The sequence below is a fragment of the Eleutherodactylus coqui genome, chromosome 3 (assembly GCF_035609145.1).
Source record: "Eleutherodactylus coqui strain aEleCoq1 chromosome 3, aEleCoq1.hap1, whole genome shotgun sequence".
In the NCBI taxonomy this organism is placed as follows: Eukaryota; Metazoa; Chordata; class Amphibia; order Anura; family Eleutherodactylidae; genus Eleutherodactylus; species Eleutherodactylus coqui.
The window spans coordinates 109495631-109516419 of record NC_089839.1 but is presented as its reverse complement, the minus strand read 5'-3'; the positions used below and the strand labels follow the sequence as shown (position 1 = coordinate 109516419).

The following is a 20789-nucleotide window of genomic DNA, read 5'->3' as shown; positions in this document are numbered from 1 at the left end:
TTCGGAAATAATGCATTGTACTCAGTGGGAGGCAGAAGACAGTGGTGGTTCAATGCATGTAGCTCAGTGGTTAGCACTTTTGCCTTGCAATGCTGGAATACTAGGTGCAAATCTCATCAAGGGCATCATCAACTTTAAAAAAATCTATACAACCATCACCTTTAGGCCTCTTTCACACAAATGTCATTTTGACACAGAGTAGGCACGTCAAAGAATCATGTTTGAAAGAACCTATGGTTTTCTATGGGCTACGAACCTGGAGCAGTGACCGAGGGCCGCGGTAAGTGGTCCCCAGTCACGTGATCGTTGTTATTCAATGGAAAGTTTTAAAGAAAACGTTGAAGTTTAATCATCGATGCAATTGGTGAGGGGAGATGAAATGTCTTAAGGGAGGCCTACACATTTGAACCCCGATGCAATCATCCTCCACGGACCTTCCCCTACTTCTGCGCATGCATCTGCCGGCAAAATATTGAACACATGTTCAGAAGCTGGGGAGGGCCCGGAAAATGTAATATCTCCTTGCTACCGAGCTACCAAATGTAGTCGAGAGTCTGGAGCAGTGACCGGAGGCCTCATTGAGCGGTCCCTGGTCACACGATTGCCATTTTCAAATAGTATAAAAAGCAATCTACCTTAGGCCGATCTCACACAACCGGATAGGAATTGCCTATTCCCCATGCATTTGATTCGCGGTAATATGCGGATCAATCAAATGCATTGGATTACACAATTTCGCTCACATTAGTGCGTCAGAATTACGTGATCTACTCGCAGAAAAAAGAACTCAGCATCTTCTATTTTACCGTGTATATCTGTGACATAGAGCCCATTGTGCCCTATGGATGCGGATATATCCGCAGCCCATATGTAAATACATTGTGTACGAGCTGCAGGTACTTGTGTCATCGCTAAGCGACGGCACGGGAAATATAAACAAACAAGTACACAGTTATGCACAGTACATTATGGGGGCGACACAGGCCAGGCTCACATCTGGGATCCGCTGTGGGTCTCCGCAAGCGGATTCCACATACGGCCGTGTGAGCCCAGCATTATTCAGATCGCTAACTGTAATGCCTATGTAATTTACAAAATGTCACCGGGAACGCTCGCCTTCCTGCAGTTCCAGGAGCAGCTTGTTGAATGCCTTCTGTGTGAGACCACCACAGCCTCATAGAGCACAACCTTTTACACCCCATCGCGGCCACTGATATCAAGAAAGACCCCCCAAAAAAGTGTTGAACTTACAGCAAGCATGGGAGGAGGAGCGATATCCATTTTTATTGCCCCATGTGCCCATCCCAACTAGGCCAAAAAAGGGGAGGGGATTCTTTTTAGGGAGTCAGTTTTTTTTTCTGCAGAAGTGAGCAATTGGGCCTGGAATTTATTCAGTTGTGCCCTGAAATCCAATTGGTGTTCCCTCCATTATAGGCCTAGCCATGTGTCCTGTAAGTAGATAAGGGCCACACTGAGGGTATTGCTGAACACAGAAGAACTAGTGCTATACAAGTTGGGTGACTCTTCCCAGTTTTTCCTGTTTGAAACAAAGAAAACTGTCATGAAAGGGACAATTTATATAAAAAAATTAATTTTATTATTTTTCACATGCTTTATAAAAAGTTTTGCAAATAAACTGGGCTGTCAGAATGCACAGTGCACAACTAGATAAATGGGCTAAGAGGTCTAGATTTAAATATGGAGTCACTTGTAGGGGGGCCTTCTATCATTTTGGTTCCTTGATGGCTCTACAAGTGAGCAATGGGGCCTGACATTTATTCAGTTGTGCCCTGAAAGCCAAAGAGTATTCCCTTCATTGCAGGTCTAGCCATGTGTCCATTAAGCAGATTTGGGCTACAATGGGTATGTCTCTGAATACAGAACACACATTGCTATCCATTTTTTAGGTGAAAGTCTTCAATCATGTGTATGCTGTATAAAAAAACAGTTTTTAAAATGACACAATTGCTAAAAAAAAATGAAAATCATATTTTTTTTCTTCTGATTTGCTTAGATTCATTGAAAAACTGCTATTCACAGGGCAGATTCCTAAAATATAACTTTTATTGATTCAATTAAAGGCTAAGGCTTCAAGGGTTACCTAAAAGCATACACAAAAGAAACACAACAAAGATCAACAGACAAACACATACTATCACCACCCTAACTCTAATGACTTATTCAGACGTGCGCATATTGGCCAGGTTTTCACGCCCGGCCGATATACGCTGTCCCTCTCTGCAGGGGGAGGAGGCGGGATGGGACGGGAGCAGGGCACTGAGCTCCCGCCCCTCTCTTCGCCCCTAGCCACTGATTTCACTCAAGTCCCGTGTGTATAATTCCAGTGTATGCTTTACAGGACTGGTATGTTGCTGTTCCACTTCTGCTTAATACTGGGTTTGTCTATACCAGATCAACTTCCTTATGTGGGTTATATTTAAACTCCAGCGAAGTCAATTCTACTTCTTTTGGTTTGGGCCCTGTTGCGCATACAGACATAATATTAGGGCCACAATGGGTATGTTTCTGAACGTAGGACAAACAGGAGTATCCATTTTGAGGTGCAAATCCTCATTTTCATGTGCGCTATAGAAAAAAAAACTGTCTTTAAAATTAAATGGTCATTAAGGCACAAACCGCCTTGGTCACTAAGGGGCTAAACTGACGCTCGTGTAAAAGGGGCCTTAAGCTACATTTGTACGGGCAAGTGAGTTTTTCACTCAAACGCCATGCATCGCTTCTGTGAAATTGCGATCCTCAGGCGCATGTTTCAGGCATGTCAGAGGATCGCAAGTGCTTCCCATTGATTTCAATACAATGTTTTAAAGGTCAAATTTAAAACAATGGGCGACACGTTCCGCAGGAACACCGAAAGATAGAACATGCTGATATCATAGAATAGTAGAGTTGGAAGGGACCTCCAGGGTCATCTGATCCAACACCCGCTCAGTGCAGGATTCACTAAATCATCCCAGACAGATATTTGTCCAGCCTTTGTTTGAACACTTCCATTGAAGGAGAACTCACCACCTCCCATGGTGATGTGTTCCACTCATTGATCGCACTTCAATGTCAGAAAGTTTTTTCTAATATCTAATTTGTGTCTCCTCCCTTTCAGTTTCACCCTATTGCTTCTAGTCTTTCCTTGTGCAAATGAGAATAGGGCTGATCCCTCTGCACTGTGACAACCTTTCAGATATTTGTAGACAGCTATTAAGTCTCCTCTCAGTCTTCTTTTTTGCAAGCTAAACATTCCCAGATCCTTTAACCGTTCCTCATAGGACATGATTTGCAGACCACTCACCATCTTGGTAACTTTTCTCTGAATTTGCTCCAGTTTGTCTATATCTTTTTTAAAGTGGGGTGCCAAGAACTGGACACAGAATTCCAGATGAGGTCTGATTAAGGAAGAGTAGAGATGGAATAATTACCTCACGTGATCTAGACCTTATGCTTCTTTTAATACATCCCAGAACTGTGTTTGCCTTTTTGGCTGCTGCATCACATTGTTGACTCATGTTCAGTCTATGATCTATTAGTATACCCAAGTCTTTTTCACATGTGCTGCTGCTTTGCCCAGTTCCTCCCATTCTGTATGTTTTTTTTTTTTTCTTGCCCCGATGTAGGACTTTGCATTTATCCTTGTTAAATACTATTCTGTTAGTTGCCACCCACTGTTCACACTTTTCTAGATCTTTTTGAATACTCTCTTCCCTAGTATTAGCGATTAGAGATGAGCGAGCATACTCGCTGAGGGCAATTGCTAGATCGAGCATTGCCCTTAGCGAGTACCTGCCTGCTTGGGAGCAAAGATTCGGCTGCCAGCGGCGGGCGGGGAGCTGCGGGGAAGAGTGGGGAGGAACAGAGGTAGGATCTCTCTCTCCCCCCCCCCCCACTCCCCCCTGCTGACTGCCGCAACTCACCTGTCACCCGTGCCGGCAGCCAAATCTTTGCTCCCAAGCAGGCAGGTATTTGCTAAGGGCAATGCCTCTGCTGCTTCCTTTAGTATCCTAGGATGCAATTCATCTGGACCTTGAGACTTGAATTCATTTAAGTTAGCTAAGTGTTCCCTTAACATCTCTCTGCTTATAGATAGCCTGCATTCTTTTATCCCCCCAGTAGCGCAGGGAAGATAAGTTGATTTACATCTACTTTCTGAGAGAAAACCGATAGAAAATAGGAATTTAAAAGTTCGGCCTTCTCAACATCCTTCTTAACCAATTCACTATTATCATCTTGTAAGCATCCAAGATAGTTTTATTTTCACAGTATTGCAGCGAATGAAAAAAAAAATCACTCGTGAATTAGTCCATTCAAAAGAGTTCATATTCATGCGAGATTTATAAGGCTTGCAACGCACAAAATTCATGTGAGATTCTCATCCATGTGAAATAGCCCTAAGTCAGATCTCAACCTACAACTCCAGCACTGCAAGGCAGCAGTGCTAACAATCAAGCCACCAGGCTTGTTCTTTCATTGTCAGAGAAGTAGAAGAGCAAGAAGAATAAACACAAAGAGAACAAACAAACCTCATGCAGATGTTGTCCATAGTCAGACATGAACCTAGAACCAAAGTATTACAAGGTGTGGTGGCTCAGTTGTTCGCACTGCTGCCTTCCAGCACTGGATTAATAGGTTCACATCTGACAGCTTTATGGAGTTTTTCAAAGTTGATGTTGTCCTTGATCAGATTTGAACCTAGGACCCCAGCATTAGTGAGGCACATCAATAACCCCTGAGCCACATTCCTTGGAGACCAGCTACCTTGTTTTAAATGCTGAAAACAGATGTAAGCGGAAAGTTTTACAGATACTTTCCTTTTCACTTTCGTTTTCTGATTTCCATTTTTAACTAAACTGGATCAGTTAAAAAAAAAAAACCGCTAATGTGAATGTAGACTAACCCAAACTTCACAGACTTGCAGTTCAGCAACATCTAGCGGGCTATAGATTTGTACAGTACATTTTTCATTTGAAATTCTGTTCAGAAAATGATTTTCTATTTAACTATTTAGAACTATAGAGGTTGCCAGATGTCGCAGCCATATTGGCCCTAAAATGTAGCTGCATTATGGCTACGCAAAACAATTTTACTATTTGCTTGCCTTGTAAGTGTTCAATAAAGAACCAGTGACCATTTCTGCCGCGAACACTAACTAATTACACCAGTGGCCTTCAGTAAAACAGATTAGTATTTAAATGGTTGCAGACAGACGCTTGTTATGTTGTCTGAAAGAAAACCTCAGTCCTCTAAGAAGGGTGGAGATTCTCTTGATTCTTCTATGTACAAAGCTGTCCCATTGGATCCAAGAAATATATCTGCGGAAAAAATGCCTCCTATATATCCCTTAGGCCGCTTTCACGCGGCCGAGAAAATCGCACAAAATTTGTGCGTTATGAGATACACAAATCTCACACAGGTAGGAACCCCATTCATTTGAACGTGGCACGGGAAATAATCGTGGCATGTCCTATCTTTGGGCGTTCCTTCAGAACGGCTTGCATTGCCCATTGTTTTCTATGATGTCGGCAAAGCATCACACACCGTGCGAGTGTGATACAATATGAGGCTTCCCATTGAAAACAATGGGTAACACTCTGCTATCCTTTTAGCTGTAGCAAAGAAACACTACTTCCCTGAAGTGATGTGAGACGTTTTTGAACACAAAACGCCTCGCATCCGCAAAAACATCGCATGTTGGCGACGCGATGTCGGGTCGAGTTTCACGGCCAGAAATCACACTTGCCTGTGTGAAATTAGCCTTACATATACACGTGTATGATTTTTTTTTTTATTGCCATAACCACTCCCATTACACATGAAAGTAATCCAAATATACACTCATTAAAAAAAAAAAGATCTATCTGCTAGAAGGAGTTGTCAGAGACAAATAAAACGTTCCGTGTGTGATTGTAATGTTGATATAAGTAAGGACTCATGTCCTCCGGCTTGGGGTAAAACGCTGCGGGTGGGCAGAGAGCCGGCAGAGACCACATATGGCCATCAAGTGTACTGCGCAAGCCTGCGTATCTCACGCACGCGGTCATGCGCAGTGTGGATCTATCTTTTTGTTCTTTTTATTGCCCGCTCTGTCCCATAGCGGGGTTGCGTATAAATCACCACCCATATACAATGTATTGCATATGGACAGCATAGCATACGCTGCCCATACAAAAGTAAAGGGCTCACATTGCGTGGTACGCCGAGAAATAGAGCATACTGCAATTTATTTCTCGCGTATATCTACATTCAGTGTCCATTGACATCCCAGATGCTTCCATACATGTTCTATTCGCGATATATCTGGTGACCGGCCAGACACCCTTGTTGTGTGCCACTAAGCATTATCCTGCTGGAAAATGCCTCTTGAAAGCCCTACCATAAGAGGCAACACTTAAAGGGGTTGTCCCGCGCCGAAACGGTTTTTTTTTTTTTTTAACCCCCCCCCCCGTTCGGCGCGAGACAACCCCGATGCAGGGGTTAAAAAAACCACCCGCACAGCGCTTACCTGAATCCCGGCGGTCCGGCGTCTTCATACTCACCTGCTGAAGATGGCCGCCGGGATCCTCTGTCTTCATGGACCGCAGGGCTTCTGTGCGGTCCATTGCCGATTCCAGCCTCCTGATTGGCTGGAATCGGCACGTGACGGGGCGGAGCTACACGGAGCTACACGGAGCCCCATAGAGAAGAGGAGAAGACCCGGACTGCGCAAGCGCGGCTAATTTGGCCATCGGAGGGCGAAAATTAGTCGGCACCATGGAGACGAGGACGCCAGCAACGGAGCAGGTAAGTTTAAAACTTTTTATAACTTCTGTATGGCTCATAATTAATGCACAATGTACATTACAAAGTGCATTATTATGGCCATGCAGAAGTGTATAGACCCACTTGCTGCCTCGGGACAACCCCTTTAAGGCTCCTAAACATAGCGCTAAGCTGTCATTGTTCCTTGTACTACTACTATAAATGACTGTTGGATCAGAGGATCTTCTAAAAAAAAAAAAAGTTCCTAAAAAATCCAAATAAAAAACATGAATGAAAAAGGCCTTCTTTATACATGTAGTCCCTTATTGCCTAGTGTCACGCTATTGCATTTCTGAGGAAAGGTCGTTCACTGTTTTTTATCCCTGTCTCTCCCAGCCAGCAACAAAATTAGTGAACATAATACAGATACTCCGTTCCAGGAGCCTGTTCGCAAGTACATTCATTTATATGTCCGAACAAATAGTTGTATGAAGGGGATTGCGGGTGGATCCCGCTCCATACGGTTGCTATTTACACTGAACGATGGCTGTTCAGCTCATCGTCCATCGTTTATGCTGCATGCTGAGTGCAGGATCCCTTTTTTTCACTTACATTAACAGAGACGAATTTGTTTTCTGCGAGCGGAGGAAAAATCACAGCATGCTCTATTTTGCCGCGGACGGCCTCCATTGAAGTCAATAGCGGCCGTCGATCTGAAGCCCATACCAATTAACATTGCATATGGGATGCGGGTACCCGCGTCATCGCTTAACAACGATGTGGGAAATACAAGTATTGAAAATTAAAAAAAAACTATCCTATGCATGACCGATGGCGAGCCACCGCAGTCATCCGCAATACAGGAAAATAATGTACGCAGGGTCACTGGCCGGGCTCACAGTCGGAATCCGCTGCGCCTGAGGGTTTAGTTTCCCTCTGCGCTCTCCTCTCCTACGCATTTTATCAGCTAATTTATGGCTACAAAAAAGTTTATCTTTCTGCAAACATTGAAATCAATGGGGGGAAAAGGAGCCATCCTTAGTCTTAATTCAGTCTCTCTGCTCCAAAAACAGAACAGAGAGATGAAAAGTCTGAATGCTGGTGTGATTTATATTTCCTCTATGTGTATTCTGACAGATCCTATTTGGAAAGTTGTTTTTTCTTTTTGTCCATCCAAATATAATGAAGGAGGATAATGCCATACATGTGTCATACCTCAGTCTGTTTGAACATGAAGTGCAGCGCTTTGATAGAACCAAGGGACGGATTTTAGGCAATCACAATGTTCATTTTTTTTCAGTATAAATGATCTTTTTCCTATTCTAACATAAACAGTAGAGCAAAGTGGGCAAACTTTGTGTGAACAGAGCCTTAAAGGCCCATTTAGACACAACGATTATAACTCAAAATTCGCCATCTTCATTGCACCTAAACACGCTGCCATCATGCACGGTTCGTGCACTATTCATTCATCGGTGATTTCAAGCAAGCTACAAATCACCCATGACTGTTATCAGTGCCGCACATTAATTTTTTCAGTGGGTGGTGCTGATAGCATTCTTTCAGCTGGTATCCTGCTGACCGCTCTGAGAACAATGCAGCTGTTTGCATATACAAAACAGCTGCTTTGTTCTCTGAGCTATCGCAGCGGTATCCCGCTCCGCCTGCATTAACTCTTAAGTTGGTAGCTAATTACCTACTTAGAGTTATGCAAAGATGATCACTCAAAATTGTCACTCAAACTGTCGTTTGAGCTATTATCTGTCCTTTACATGTAAACAATGTCAATGGCTTGTAGGTATTTATACATGAAAATTTTTTTGTTTTGAGATATTATTTATATACATTATATGTTCTTGGGATGATTAAAATGTGTGACAGCATCCCCAATATTACTAGAAGCAATATCACACTACCTGCCACCGCGTTGAATCTGTCAGCAGTATACAATCTTAGGCCACTCTCATACCGACTGCTTTCTACTGTGATTAGCACGGCTTCCCAAGCGCTGTCTGTTTTATTTTTCTGCATTTTTGCTTTTTTTAAACGCACCTCCTCACCTATCACAATAGGGTGTGTTAAAAAGCGCTGTTAAACGCTGTACCATGTGTTCAAAAATGCCGGCTCGAAGTCGCAATAAAATGCTGTGGGTTCGGCAGCCGTTTATCTGAACACATTGTGGAGTTGGTGCACATTTTCCGCAGCAGAAATCCTCACCAAAAACTTAAAATCTGCACCAAAAACTACATCAAAATCAACACTATTGGTGCGTATTTTGATGCGAATCTGAAAAAAACCCCTTCAATTAAAAGGGTAAAATCGGCTGCGGTACCACGGCAAAATCAGCACCAAAATATGCTGTGTGAAGTCCCCTAAATACAGGTTTAGGCTGAGGGCAGATGCCTGCAGTTGCAGTACTGTTTTCATACCAATCAATTTTTTAAGGCCTCAGACCTCAAAGGGAACAGTATAACATTTTTTATGCCCGGCTTACATGTTCCAGAATGTATGACTGCAGTTTTTATGGCTTTATGTATCCATCCTTTGGTGTGGTAGGGACAGGCTATCATAAAAATGCTGATAGGCTACAAATAAGCTATGGGGATTTTAGTCTTTTTACTTTTTTAAATAAATATATATATATATATATATATATATATATATATATATATATATCTATATCTTTTTTTTTTTTTTTAATAATAGCTGTAAACCCAACATCCCAATATTCAAGCACAGAAGGCTTTTTTGTTGTGTTTTATGGTACATTTTTAACAAAAACTATACCCTGTAAAGTGATAGCAATACTTGGGTCACCAAAAATAGAATACAGCGGCATTAAGGAAAATACAAAAATGTGTATATGAAATATACTAACGTCCTGTTATAATAACACACATGCTATGGGGTCAGGAACTAACGTGCATGCTTGTGGTATGTGATCTGTTGAAGGTGCTATGTTGTGCTTCATGCTCTTAGGACATTGCTTATTACCAGGCCTTATCTGCTGAACAGTTGCAGACAGATGCAGCCAAGATCCAACCAAGCACCACTTCACCTCAAGAAATGTACGAGCCAGGGATACAGATTGCCGCTAATGCCAAACTAGATGATCTTCAGCGCTCTTGGGAGACTTTGAAGAATGTGGTAGGTTTTCACTATCTAAAAACTGTGCATTATGACTCGTTGATGTTTACATGAACTGGGATTCCAAAAATTATATTCTACTTAGAAACACCATTTCCAAGTTTAACATCTTGATCCAAACTTTCAGTATTGTTACCAGTTGTGTAAATATTACCATTTACGGTATCTTTGGTAGCCAGCTAAGTAAGTAATGTTATTTGCTTTGTAATGACATAAGGTCTGCATTCCTCTATCAGATTAGTGAAAAGCAGCGTACTCTATATGAGGCTCTTGAGCGACAACAAAGGTACCAAGATTCTCTGCAGTCTATTTCTACCAAAATGGAATCCATTGAAGTCAAACTGAATGAAAGTCTAGAACCCTGCAAAACTCCTGAAAGTCAGATGGCCGAGCACCAGGTGCGTCAGGAGCTCATTTCACGTCCAATATATTTCTCATGATTTGTAAGACTAATTACAGTATCTTGATGAAAATAGTTGATTGAAAAAAAGACTTCAGTCCATGAAGTTGAAAGGTGTTTTTATGTTCTTTTTTAGGCGCTCATGGATGAGATCTTAATGTTGCAAGAAGAAATCAGTAAGTTGCAAGCATCTTTTGCAGATGAACTAGTTTCAGAATCTTTGGACTCTGAGACTGCGGATCAGCTAGCTCTGCAATCTACACTGACTGTGTTGGCGGAGAGGATGGCCACCATCAGAATGAAAGCTTCTGGAAAGCGCCAGCTACTAGAGGTAATGTAAAATATAGTAAATGTGACCTCTCCATACATACTATATGTATAAAGATGTCATAATAGCTTATGTGCAAATAGATTTTTCCATACAGTGTTATAGTACGGTGTTTTCTGTTTGATTCCCCGTGGAAGAGTCCACAGAAATGTATTGGGTTAGATACTCAATCAGTTCTATTTAAGTCTTTGTAACTTCGAGTGTGCTGGGTTAACATCAAATTCTTCCTGCCAGAGAAAACAGATCTCCAGTAATGTTTTCATAAATGACCTAGTAATAGAAACCTGTTGTTACATCATTAGGAAAAATTGAATGAACAGCTTGAAGAACAGCGTCATGAGCAGGCTCTGCAGAGATACCGCACGGAGGCAGATGAGCTGGATCATTGGCTGCTAGGTGCCAGAGCTACCTTAAATAATGTATTGCGTGCATTGGAAGAACCCATGGACATGGAAGCTCAGCTTGTTGACTGCCAGGTAAAGTCACTGTGGATTTTCTTCATGACCATTCTGCTAAATAATAAACAACAAATATGCTTTGAGTGTGAACTTTTTCCTATGCGTGTGTATGGATTTAAACATCAGTACATTTGAAATTATTACTGGTGTGATGTGATTGATATCAAAACACCTGTACTTTTTAATGACTAAAGAATTTGAGAATCTAGCTTTTTCGGTAATGAAGTTACAGAACTTTTTGGGAAGCTATAGATCACTTTGGTGGTTCATGAAAGGATACCCAATTACAGATCTGTTTATGCAGGTTAATCTGTAAAGCGGATTATGTAGATATGCTGAGAGTCATTCACAAACCTCTAAAGGCCAAGAGCTTATCAGTCTACCACATGGTTCATTTGTAGAAGAGGAGACTGTAGCTGTTCAGTATGTGTTGTGTGTAGATGATGTACTGGAAGAATAATGGAGTGAAACAATGTGCAAGACATACTATAGGCACAACATATTTCTAACCGCTCCAATCTCCGGCTCCATACAGGGTGAATATTTGATGTATCTCCGTAGAAAAATGACTTTGCTTTCTGTTCGGTTTTGTCGGTCAGAGATGGGCTTTGGCAGTCAAGTGCCAATGTTGCCAGGGATCCTTGTTTCAGAAAATGTTTGAATTTCAATCTTTGTTTTCACTGCTGCAGAACATGTTGTTGGAAATTGAACAGAAAGTGGTGGCTCTGTCCGAGCTGTCTGTGCACAGTGAGAACTTACTAATGGAAGGAAAGGCCCACACCAAGGAAGAAGCTGAGCAGTTAGCTATGAAGCTGAGGACACTAAAGGGAAGTCTCTTAGAGCTGCAAAGGGTTCTGCAAGACAAGCAAATCAGCATTCAGGTAAATTTCTCACTCGTATTGATGGTTACTCAACAGCGTCCTTGCATCTGGTAAGCTTTCTGCTGTAACCTTTATTTTAGGATTGATGTCTCATCCTTCACCTCCCAGAGTTTTATCCTTAGAAAAGTATCATATTAGTAAATATTAGACATATTTGTATTCATAGGAATAACGTTTTTGCATTTATGACATCCCATCAAATCACACAGAGCTATCAACAACTCAACTTTTATTATGCAAGACAATATTGTAGCAATTCCCAACTTTATTACCCTGAGTGTATTTTCACTCTCGGGGAATCTATGTTCCTATTACTACAAAGAAAGAGAGGAGCATTACGCTATTTAGTTTTTAGGCTTCAGATTTATTACTTGTACCATTGGCAAATATCTATCAACAGGCTGCGTTTACCATAAAAATGACAGCTTTTACTACTGCTATCTTCTGGGAAAGCCTTACTCAGGTTCTAGGGATTCCCCGGGTTCAAAGGATTTCCTTGTTGGAATCACTGCTAGCTTTATGTTGCTATGTTATAATGTGGATGGCCAGGAAGGGATATTAAAAGCCTTGAAGAAAGTAGTGACTACTATAGTGCTGCATATAGCATGATACATACAGTACATAGAATAGCTCAGTGCTGCTGGTCATGTTCATAGCAAATCCTGCTCCATCATTTATCTCTTTAACAGCACTTTCATGTCTTGTTTGTTCTATAGGCTAAGCTAGCATGGGGCGAGATGAAAGCACACAAGAAAGCAGAACATGTAATATGTCTCGTTTTTTTGGTTTGGGAATTGCTTGCCGTTTGCTCTTTCTAACTCCTCAGAGTGTGCTGTGCAATCTGTCACTTCCTTAAATCATATTAAATTGTATTTACATCATCAATCAAATAATAATAAGGTTTTTTACCAAATCGCCTAACAATAATTTCAGTAACTGAATTATTGATTTTAAACATTTTTGTGAATCACTTTTACTACAAAATTTTGTGTGCCCATTCTGATTTGTGTTAAATCACATATATTATTATAGTGCAAAGTACTGTGTGTGTTAGTAGTTTCTGAGATTTATCTGTAAGTAACAAGCGCATCCACGTTTTGCAGAACCTTGTAATAATTCAGTCAACCTCCGTCCAATATTTTGGCCAGCACACTCTGCTGCTGATCTTCATGATATTGAGGCAGTCACGATAGTCAGCTAGTTATGTATCTGTTGGGTAGGACGTAGTGAGCATAGTGCTGCTTATGTATGGTAGACATAGCCATAGTGCAGTTATAGTGATCCCTGTAAACAAGTAGATTTGTAGAAGCCTTAAATCGTTTGTTCCGCTTCTAAGATTGATGACTTATCCTGGGGACCCCCGTCAGCTATTGATGACCTGTCCTGAGAATAGACCATCTAACATAGAAATGTGACAGTTCCTTTAATAAAGTCAATTTGTATTCTTCCATCCTTCCTCATAATAATGTCACATGTATAACATCTGTTGAAAAATTACATGTATGAAATGTATAAAGTGATTCCATGAGTGAGTTATAGTCCTGGTCCACAAAGGATTTACATGCTCAGCACATTTTTACCAACATTATGAAGATGACCAATTTATTACAAATTGCAATCTGCCTCCACCTTTCCTTTAATGGCCATACATACATTTTATGTCTCCCATGTGTGCAGTAAGAAGCAGTCGAAGCAATAAGTAATTGACTGACCTCTTCTGCTTCACTCACTTAATCTGCTCTGACATAAACTTGTTAAGGAAGTGAAGAGATTAACGTGTTTATACTACAGCAGGAACTTGCAGAATCAGCTCTGATTGAACTCACAGAAGGTTTATGGGTCCCTGATCAGCCAGAACTATATGACACTCACAAGCTGGTTTGTAATATCATCCACCCTTGTCCAAGCAGGTCAATAAAGTAGGCTGCCGATTTCAGGGATCCTATAGTAAAGATAGTGGACACCAATAACAGCCACTAGACGGTCCACTTATCAGACTGTAAAACCAAGGGCTACAACACAGATTTGCTAAAGACCCGTGCTACAATACCTCTTCTTCTATGGACAAGATAAGAAAGTGCATTGCACGTGAAATGGTCTAGTGTGAGGTCTTACCGTTGCTTTAAAGTTGATTAGGAATATAACTTTTACATCTACTTTGCCTGGTGGATTAAGTAAAGAATGTTGCAGTATAGTTTATTAAAATGTTTTTAGTAATGCAATGCATTATTATACGCATGATAACACTCAACAAAGCCAATATTTACATATTCTAATTCCTTGCTGTAAAGTCATATTCTGTGTTTTGTAAGACGGGCTTTTCTACTTCTTTTGGACATGCTCAGTGAAAAGTTGTAGAACCAAGAATCTGAAACTAAAACAACCCTACTGAGTGAAGAGAGTGTGCGCACAAAGCAATTATAGCCTAAACCAACCAATGTCTATATAGGTTTATGAAAACAATTACATAACAGTCTGTATTGAAACCAGTTTTCACATTTTTTACCAAAATAAAATATATTATGGTCTATATTGAAACTTTTTGGGACATTTTTGTTAAAATGAAAAAATGGGCAAACTGTATATGCAAATACATGTTGACATTTTATGCATGATTTGAATAATAAAACACGTAACTATAACGTTTTTTAATCGGCCCTTTCTTTGAACATCAATTTATGTTTTTGAAGGAAGTGATGTTTTAGGCACGCCACATGCTGGCCTTTTTCTTACTTTATTTATCGTTGATCAGGGGACTGTCCATGAGAATGAAGAGTCTGAATCAGAGCATTCTTCATCACAAAGCCCCAGTGTCCAAGAATGGCTTGCTCAAGCACGCACTACTCGCTCCCTACAAAAGCAGAACAGTCTACAGAAACAAAAGGTAAATCCTTCTGATATATATTTATATTTTTTACTTTATTGCTTTTTAGATACATTTTTAAAATGTATGTGAATATAAGTACTTTGTCTAGCCAAACTTGTATTTTTATTTTTCCTGCATTATCTTTGGCATACAAGGGCGCACCATAGAGGCAACCATTGACAAACGTTTTGATATAGCCACCAGCACTGGTTTGATATGCACATCCATCTCCCTAGCAGTATAAACCTATATATACAGTAGCTTCTGTTCAGAGGCAATGCCTTGTTAGAAAACCATGGAGAAGAAATCAGTCACAGCGCATTTCATTCCTACATAGTAAGCGAAGGGGAGCTAATGAAACACTAAGCTCGCTTGTCCGAGGATTTAGGTGTGTGATATCATTCAAAAATAAATAACAAATAGGTCTAAATGTCAGGATGCCTTTTGGCATGTTAGGTTAGTAAAAGTGCCTTCGCAACTTGTATAGTAATAATTACTGTTGCCATCTCTGAATTACTGGAAGGTTGTGAATTATGTACCACTATATACCATAAAGTTTTTTTTTGCCTTTGCTTAAATCTGCTTGTGGAGTTAGATGACTGATAGAGATACATTTTCCATATATTTAGCGCAATATGAAATACTGTTTTTGGCATTGTGTATCAGGAACTGGAACAGGAACTTGCTGAGCAGAAGAAATTATTGCAATCTGTTGCAAGTCGTGGAGGTGAAATCATTAATCTACAGACAACCAGTGACCGGTCAAATATCAGGTATGGTATTTAATCCTTTTTTTATACTACCATATGTATTTACATAAGGAAATCCAAAATGGTGGGGTTATATGGTATAATCCTCCTCCAAAATGGCATTTTGTAGGTTGTAGTCACAGTGCATTTGATATTACACCGAACACAATCTAGCTTGGCAACTAACTATTGGATCAGTTCATCATGTATTACCATTCAAGAGAAGAAAGGGAGGAAGGAGCTCCTTAGGACAATATCGTAGGAAGAGTGTAGAAAAAATGAATAATGAAATAGATGCAACTCTATTAAGTGTTGGTTGTTTCTCCCTTCATATAAGGGGTGTAACTGCTGTACCAATCTGGAGTTTCACTACGCTGATCACTTCACTGTGTAGGCCTCAAAAGCCAAACAATGCTTCTCTCTCTGGGGCACTAGTAATGATTGTAACAGATAACATGAACTCACGAAGAGATAAAGAGTTGAAAACTATTTATTTGGGAAGGAACAATGTGTTTCATCACTAATCAAGTATCTTCATCAAGTTCAATAGCAATGTAAGAATATGCTTACATTTTCTGTAGATATCATACAGAGTCCTTGAATTCATGAGGACTAATTGCTTACATGTTCAGCTCCAAGAAGGGCAAGTCCCAGTGGCCTCATACAGCGTTCTTTCTCATAGAGCACTAATGGTAATTTAAAGACTGTATATGGAATCTACAGAATAGGCAATTAATTTTCAAATTAAAATGCAAACATGTTTTTACATTGTTGTTGCACTTACGAAGGCACTAGATCAGCATTGCAATGCGTTTTCCTATGGATCTCAAATAATAAGTTTTCATTTCTTCACAACCTTGTAAGTTCATCTATTACCATCAGCAGCAGTGCCTGAGAGAAAAGAGCAATGTTTGTGTTTTCATGCCTTCACTGTGTTTGTAATAGAATTGGTTTTGAAAATCTTATATAGGTTTCCTTCTCTTTTACATAGTGAGGGACCAGACTCATTATCTAAGGAACTAGGCTTGGAAGGTATGAAGTCACCATCACAGGACCAAATGAGAAAGAAATGGGAAACCCTGCACCAAGAACTTCTCTCTAAGGAAAAATTAGTGCAAAATTCTTTACAACAGGAACAAGAGCAACTGGTAATTATGGAGGACTGAATAGCTTTCATGTGTTCTCATTGTATTATTATGGTACAATATTGAAAATCTTAAATGCTACTTTCAATTTCTCAAGTGACATATATTTCACTCTACACAGATTTTCAACAAGACAAATGGAGTTATTTCCGGGGTGCCTTTTTACAAAGGAGACAAACAAGTTCAAGATAAGTCGGCAGTTGTCAACATTTTGGGCGGGTTAAACCAAGCACTGGAAGACATTTCATCTCAGGTATATAGTGTTATCAAGTAGAATCTTTCTGATTAATATCCTTTTCCAATTACCATGGTCACAGACTAGGGCACCTTTATAAGTTTCACAATATAGAGTTCAAAAATACATTTTTTACATAATGATATTAACTGCAATGTATCGTTTTCAATAAAACATAATCACAAGTGTGCATCATCCCCTGCTTTGAAGTAGATAAAATTTAACAACATGATTTCTTTCTTTTTTCTTAGGATGGAGTTGGGGAAAAGAAGATCCTCCCACTAGAGAAGAAACTTTATGAAGCTGTTTCAGCCACTTCAACCTGGTTGGATGATGTGGAAGAACGTCTTTTTGTACAAACAGCTCTTCAACCAGAACAAACAGAAACATGCCTTTACAGCCAGGAGGTATCTTTTGCTCAGTTTTATCAACATAATATATATGGCTCTATTCAGACAGTCACTGGTGTTTTCTGTCTGAGGATTTTGGCATAGATTCCAGAAAAAATAGAGCAGCATGCTGAGCTGTTGACATTACAGTCAATGAATTTCGCGAGGTGCTCCCTGGTTCCATTATTTCGACAGATCTGGGTGTCTGTTTCATTTTCATTGTTCTATTCAATCATAGAACCAAATGACAGAAATCTGAACAATGTTTTGCTGCTTGAGAAAAGTGTCAAAAAGTAGATCCTTTTAAAAATTGTATTTCCATATAATAAGTACAAAAATGAGATACAAAATTAGCCAGAATGAAAGTTTTTTTTTCCAGTTAAATGGCCACAAATAATAAAAGAGTCTATGCTCATCCGTCCCTGAGTGTTGGCAGGAAGAATAAAGGTTTGGCTCTGTGGGGACCTGAGAGGGGGTGGTGTATAACCTTCTTTTTTTTTTTTTAAGACATGACCAGCCCAATTTAAAAATATATATTTTACATGGAAAACCCTTTAACATCTAAAATCCATAATTTAAAAGAAAAATAGGATGCCTAATCATGCGATTACCTTAGTAACAGTAATTAAAAACTAGAGAAGTGCTAACCTGGTGGAATTGTACAAATCTACAAGCACAACTCTCTTGAAAATGTTAAGCCCCATTTACATGCAAAGATGACCACTCAAAATTTGTTTAAAAGATAGGGAGAATGACAGTTTGAGTGATCATTTTGCATAAGCTGCTAATGGACACTAATGCCTATTAGTAGCTCATTAGCTTCATTTGCATGTAAATGAGGCCCCCTGTGCTGTGTGCAGGGAACAGCAGGTGGTATGTTATCTGCATACAGCTCCTTTGTTCTGCCTAGGGACTGCAGATGATATCAATGTTATTAGCACTCCCATGGAGAATGAACAATGGATTTTAAACTCAACATAAAATCATCATTCCAACGAAAAGATAAGGATGCTAGCATTTACACGCAACGATTATCACTCAAAAGACATCGTTTGAGCAAATTTTTACAGATAGTCGTCCGGTGTAAATAGGGCTGAACCAGCTGCATCCAGGTCTAAGCTGGAAGACCGAGATAGCCATCTCTGAAAGAACATGCTGATATTGTTAAATAGATTAAGTTGTGCAGGACAGCAAACAGATTGGTTTGCTATCCTTCACAACTTGATTTTTCTCGTCTGTATCATTGGGGGACACAGCTTTGACCTTGGGTATAGCTACTGCCACTAGGAGGCAATAGTAAGCATAAAAAGTGTTAACTCCTCCCACTAGCTATATCCCTCCTATAGGCATCCAGCTAATTCAGTTTTAGCTTAGTGTCTGTAGGGATGGACGGTCTCGTCGGTAAGGACTGATTTTTCCAGATGGACCAGGGCTAACGGGTAGGCAGGACTCTCCCTGTTAACCCAACCGAGGAGGGCAAACAGAATTGGACCAACTTTTTGTTGTATGCCTGGTCCCCTCAGAAGAAAAGTAGGCACATCCAGGTATACCTGCCATAGAGCCCCCCTTTCTTCTTCCAGGTGGTTCACATCCCCTCCCCGTGCAAGGGCAGGTGATGGTGGGGAGAGCTCTGCTGGAGTTGAGGAGCCATTCTACCTCAGCGGAAGGTAAGTATCCATGGCAGAAGGTAAGTATTCACCATAGTCCTTTCACACCTTGCCCCCCTCCCCCATCAGCGCTGCGACAGTGTAGCCGCAGCGCTGCCTCAGTTTGTTGCTTAACTGCGTGGCATGTGTTGAGGCGTGCAGCCCCTCCTCTGTGGTCCAATCATTTTTACCTCTCTGCGGGGAATGTCTGGCCTGGGAGGCTGGTGCAGTGCCTCTCCTTGTGCTGGGGCGCCTTCCATGCAGGCGCGAGTCTCTCCTTTTGCCCTCTGTGATGCGTGCAGCCCCTCTGTGTTGGTCTGTGCTGGTGGCCATCGCACGACTCCACTGTGTTGGCGTAGCGCGGCCGGTCTCTGTGCGGCATCCCAGGCCAGACTGGCGGTGCGTCATTGGTTAGCCGCCATGCGGCATCATGCTTAGCCGTTGTACAGCATTATTGCTAGCCGCTGTGGCATTATGCTTAGCCGCTGTGCAGCATTATCGCTAGCCACCGGGCAGCATTATTGGATAGCCGCGGTGCGGCATTATTGCTACCCGCCGTGCGGCATTATTGGTTAGCCGCAGTGCGGCACTAGCTGCTGGATGGCATTATTCCTAGCCACGGTGAGGCGGGTGCGCACATGGACTGGTATATGTAGCCAGGTGGCATGTGGTTACCGCTGCCGGGCATTTTACATTGCCACCATGCAACGTTCTTTCGCGCGCTAAATAGTGGTGGGGCAAGATGTGTTGCTGCCGGACGGACCGATGGTCTAATTCAGTGCAGGGGCGGCAGGTCTTTTGCGCACAGAAGGTCCTGTGGGACAAGGGCTGTTATGAAGGTGCTCTCCACTTCCACAATGGCAATATGCCCTATTTCGAGGTGGCATAGTCCTGCCTGTTTCCCTGCCCAATCAACCTCAGCATCGTTCCTGGCTTGGGTTGAAGCCTTGCCTAGCAGCTCGCTCCCCTGTTGCCCTTCCGGCAGTCTCCTGCAGGCAACCTTGGCGCAGTGCCAGTGTTCGGGATGATGCGTGTGAAGGGGGGGCCAGAGCCACGTACTAAGTGCAGCATTACTCCGGGCTTAGTGACTCCTGTGGAATCATCGCTCCTCATGTCTGGTCTGGACCGGGTTGAGCCTTGCCTGTCGGTAGCTCCCGTGTTGCCTCTTCTGCAGTTCCTTGCAGTCAGCTTGCAGCAGTGTCCGTATCTGGGATGACACGCGGAAAAGGGCAGCCAAAGTCGGGTACCAGGTGCGTTTGATACGAGATGTACATCCAGCACAGAATATCTTACTGACAACAGTGATCAGACTAATGGTCAGCATTACTTCGGACTTGCTGACTCTGGTAGTACCTTCCATATAAAAGGAGTACTAGCACAGGGAGTCTCTGAACTTATCGCCCCTCATGTCTGCCCCGCACCGGGTTGAGTCTTGCCTATCGGTAACTCCCCTGTTGCCCCTCCTGCAGTTCCCTGCAGCCAGCCGTACCGCAGTGTCCGAGTCCAGGATACCACGCGGACAGGAACGGCCAGAGCCATGTACCAAGTGTGCTCTCGCTACAGTACGAGATTGTCATCCAGCAGAGAAGTGCTCCAGTGCTGAGACCTGTGGTACTTTCCATGGAACGTGTACCCGCACAGGAAATCGACGGATTCATCACTTCTCATTACTGCTCCGATCCAAGTTGAGCCTTGGCTAGCACCTCACTGAGGGTTGCCGACTTGCAGTCTCTGCAGACAGTCTTCGCGCACTGTCTATGTCCAGGAGGACAGGCGGGAGACATATGCTATTTGCGCTCTT

General features: G+C 41.7%; 1 protein-coding gene across 2 annotated transcripts in view; it reads left to right on the top strand.

Annotated features, from left to right (window-relative positions):
* The window catches only part of SYNE1 (spectrin repeat containing nuclear envelope protein 1), a 575530-nt gene that overhangs the window by 407557 nt on the left and 147184 nt on the right, over nt 1–20789 (top strand). For both annotated transcript variants that reach the window (XM_066595961.1, XM_066595958.1), the window contains 11 exons: nt 9724–9891; nt 10128–10289; nt 10428–10622; nt 10922–11095; nt 11767–11958; nt 12675–12722; nt 14711–14842; nt 15491–15597; nt 16565–16721; nt 16840–16971; nt 17205–17360. In XM_066595961.1, the coding sequence (XP_066452058.1) occupies nt 9724–9891; nt 10128–10289; nt 10428–10622; nt 10922–11095; nt 11767–11958; nt 12675–12722; nt 14711–14842; nt 15491–15597; nt 16565–16721; nt 16840–16971; nt 17205–17360 (1623 nt within the window). The remainder of the gene's footprint in view (nt 1–9723; nt 9892–10127; nt 10290–10427; nt 10623–10921; nt 11096–11766; nt 11959–12674; nt 12723–14710; nt 14843–15490; nt 15598–16564; nt 16722–16839; nt 16972–17204; nt 17361–20789) is intronic.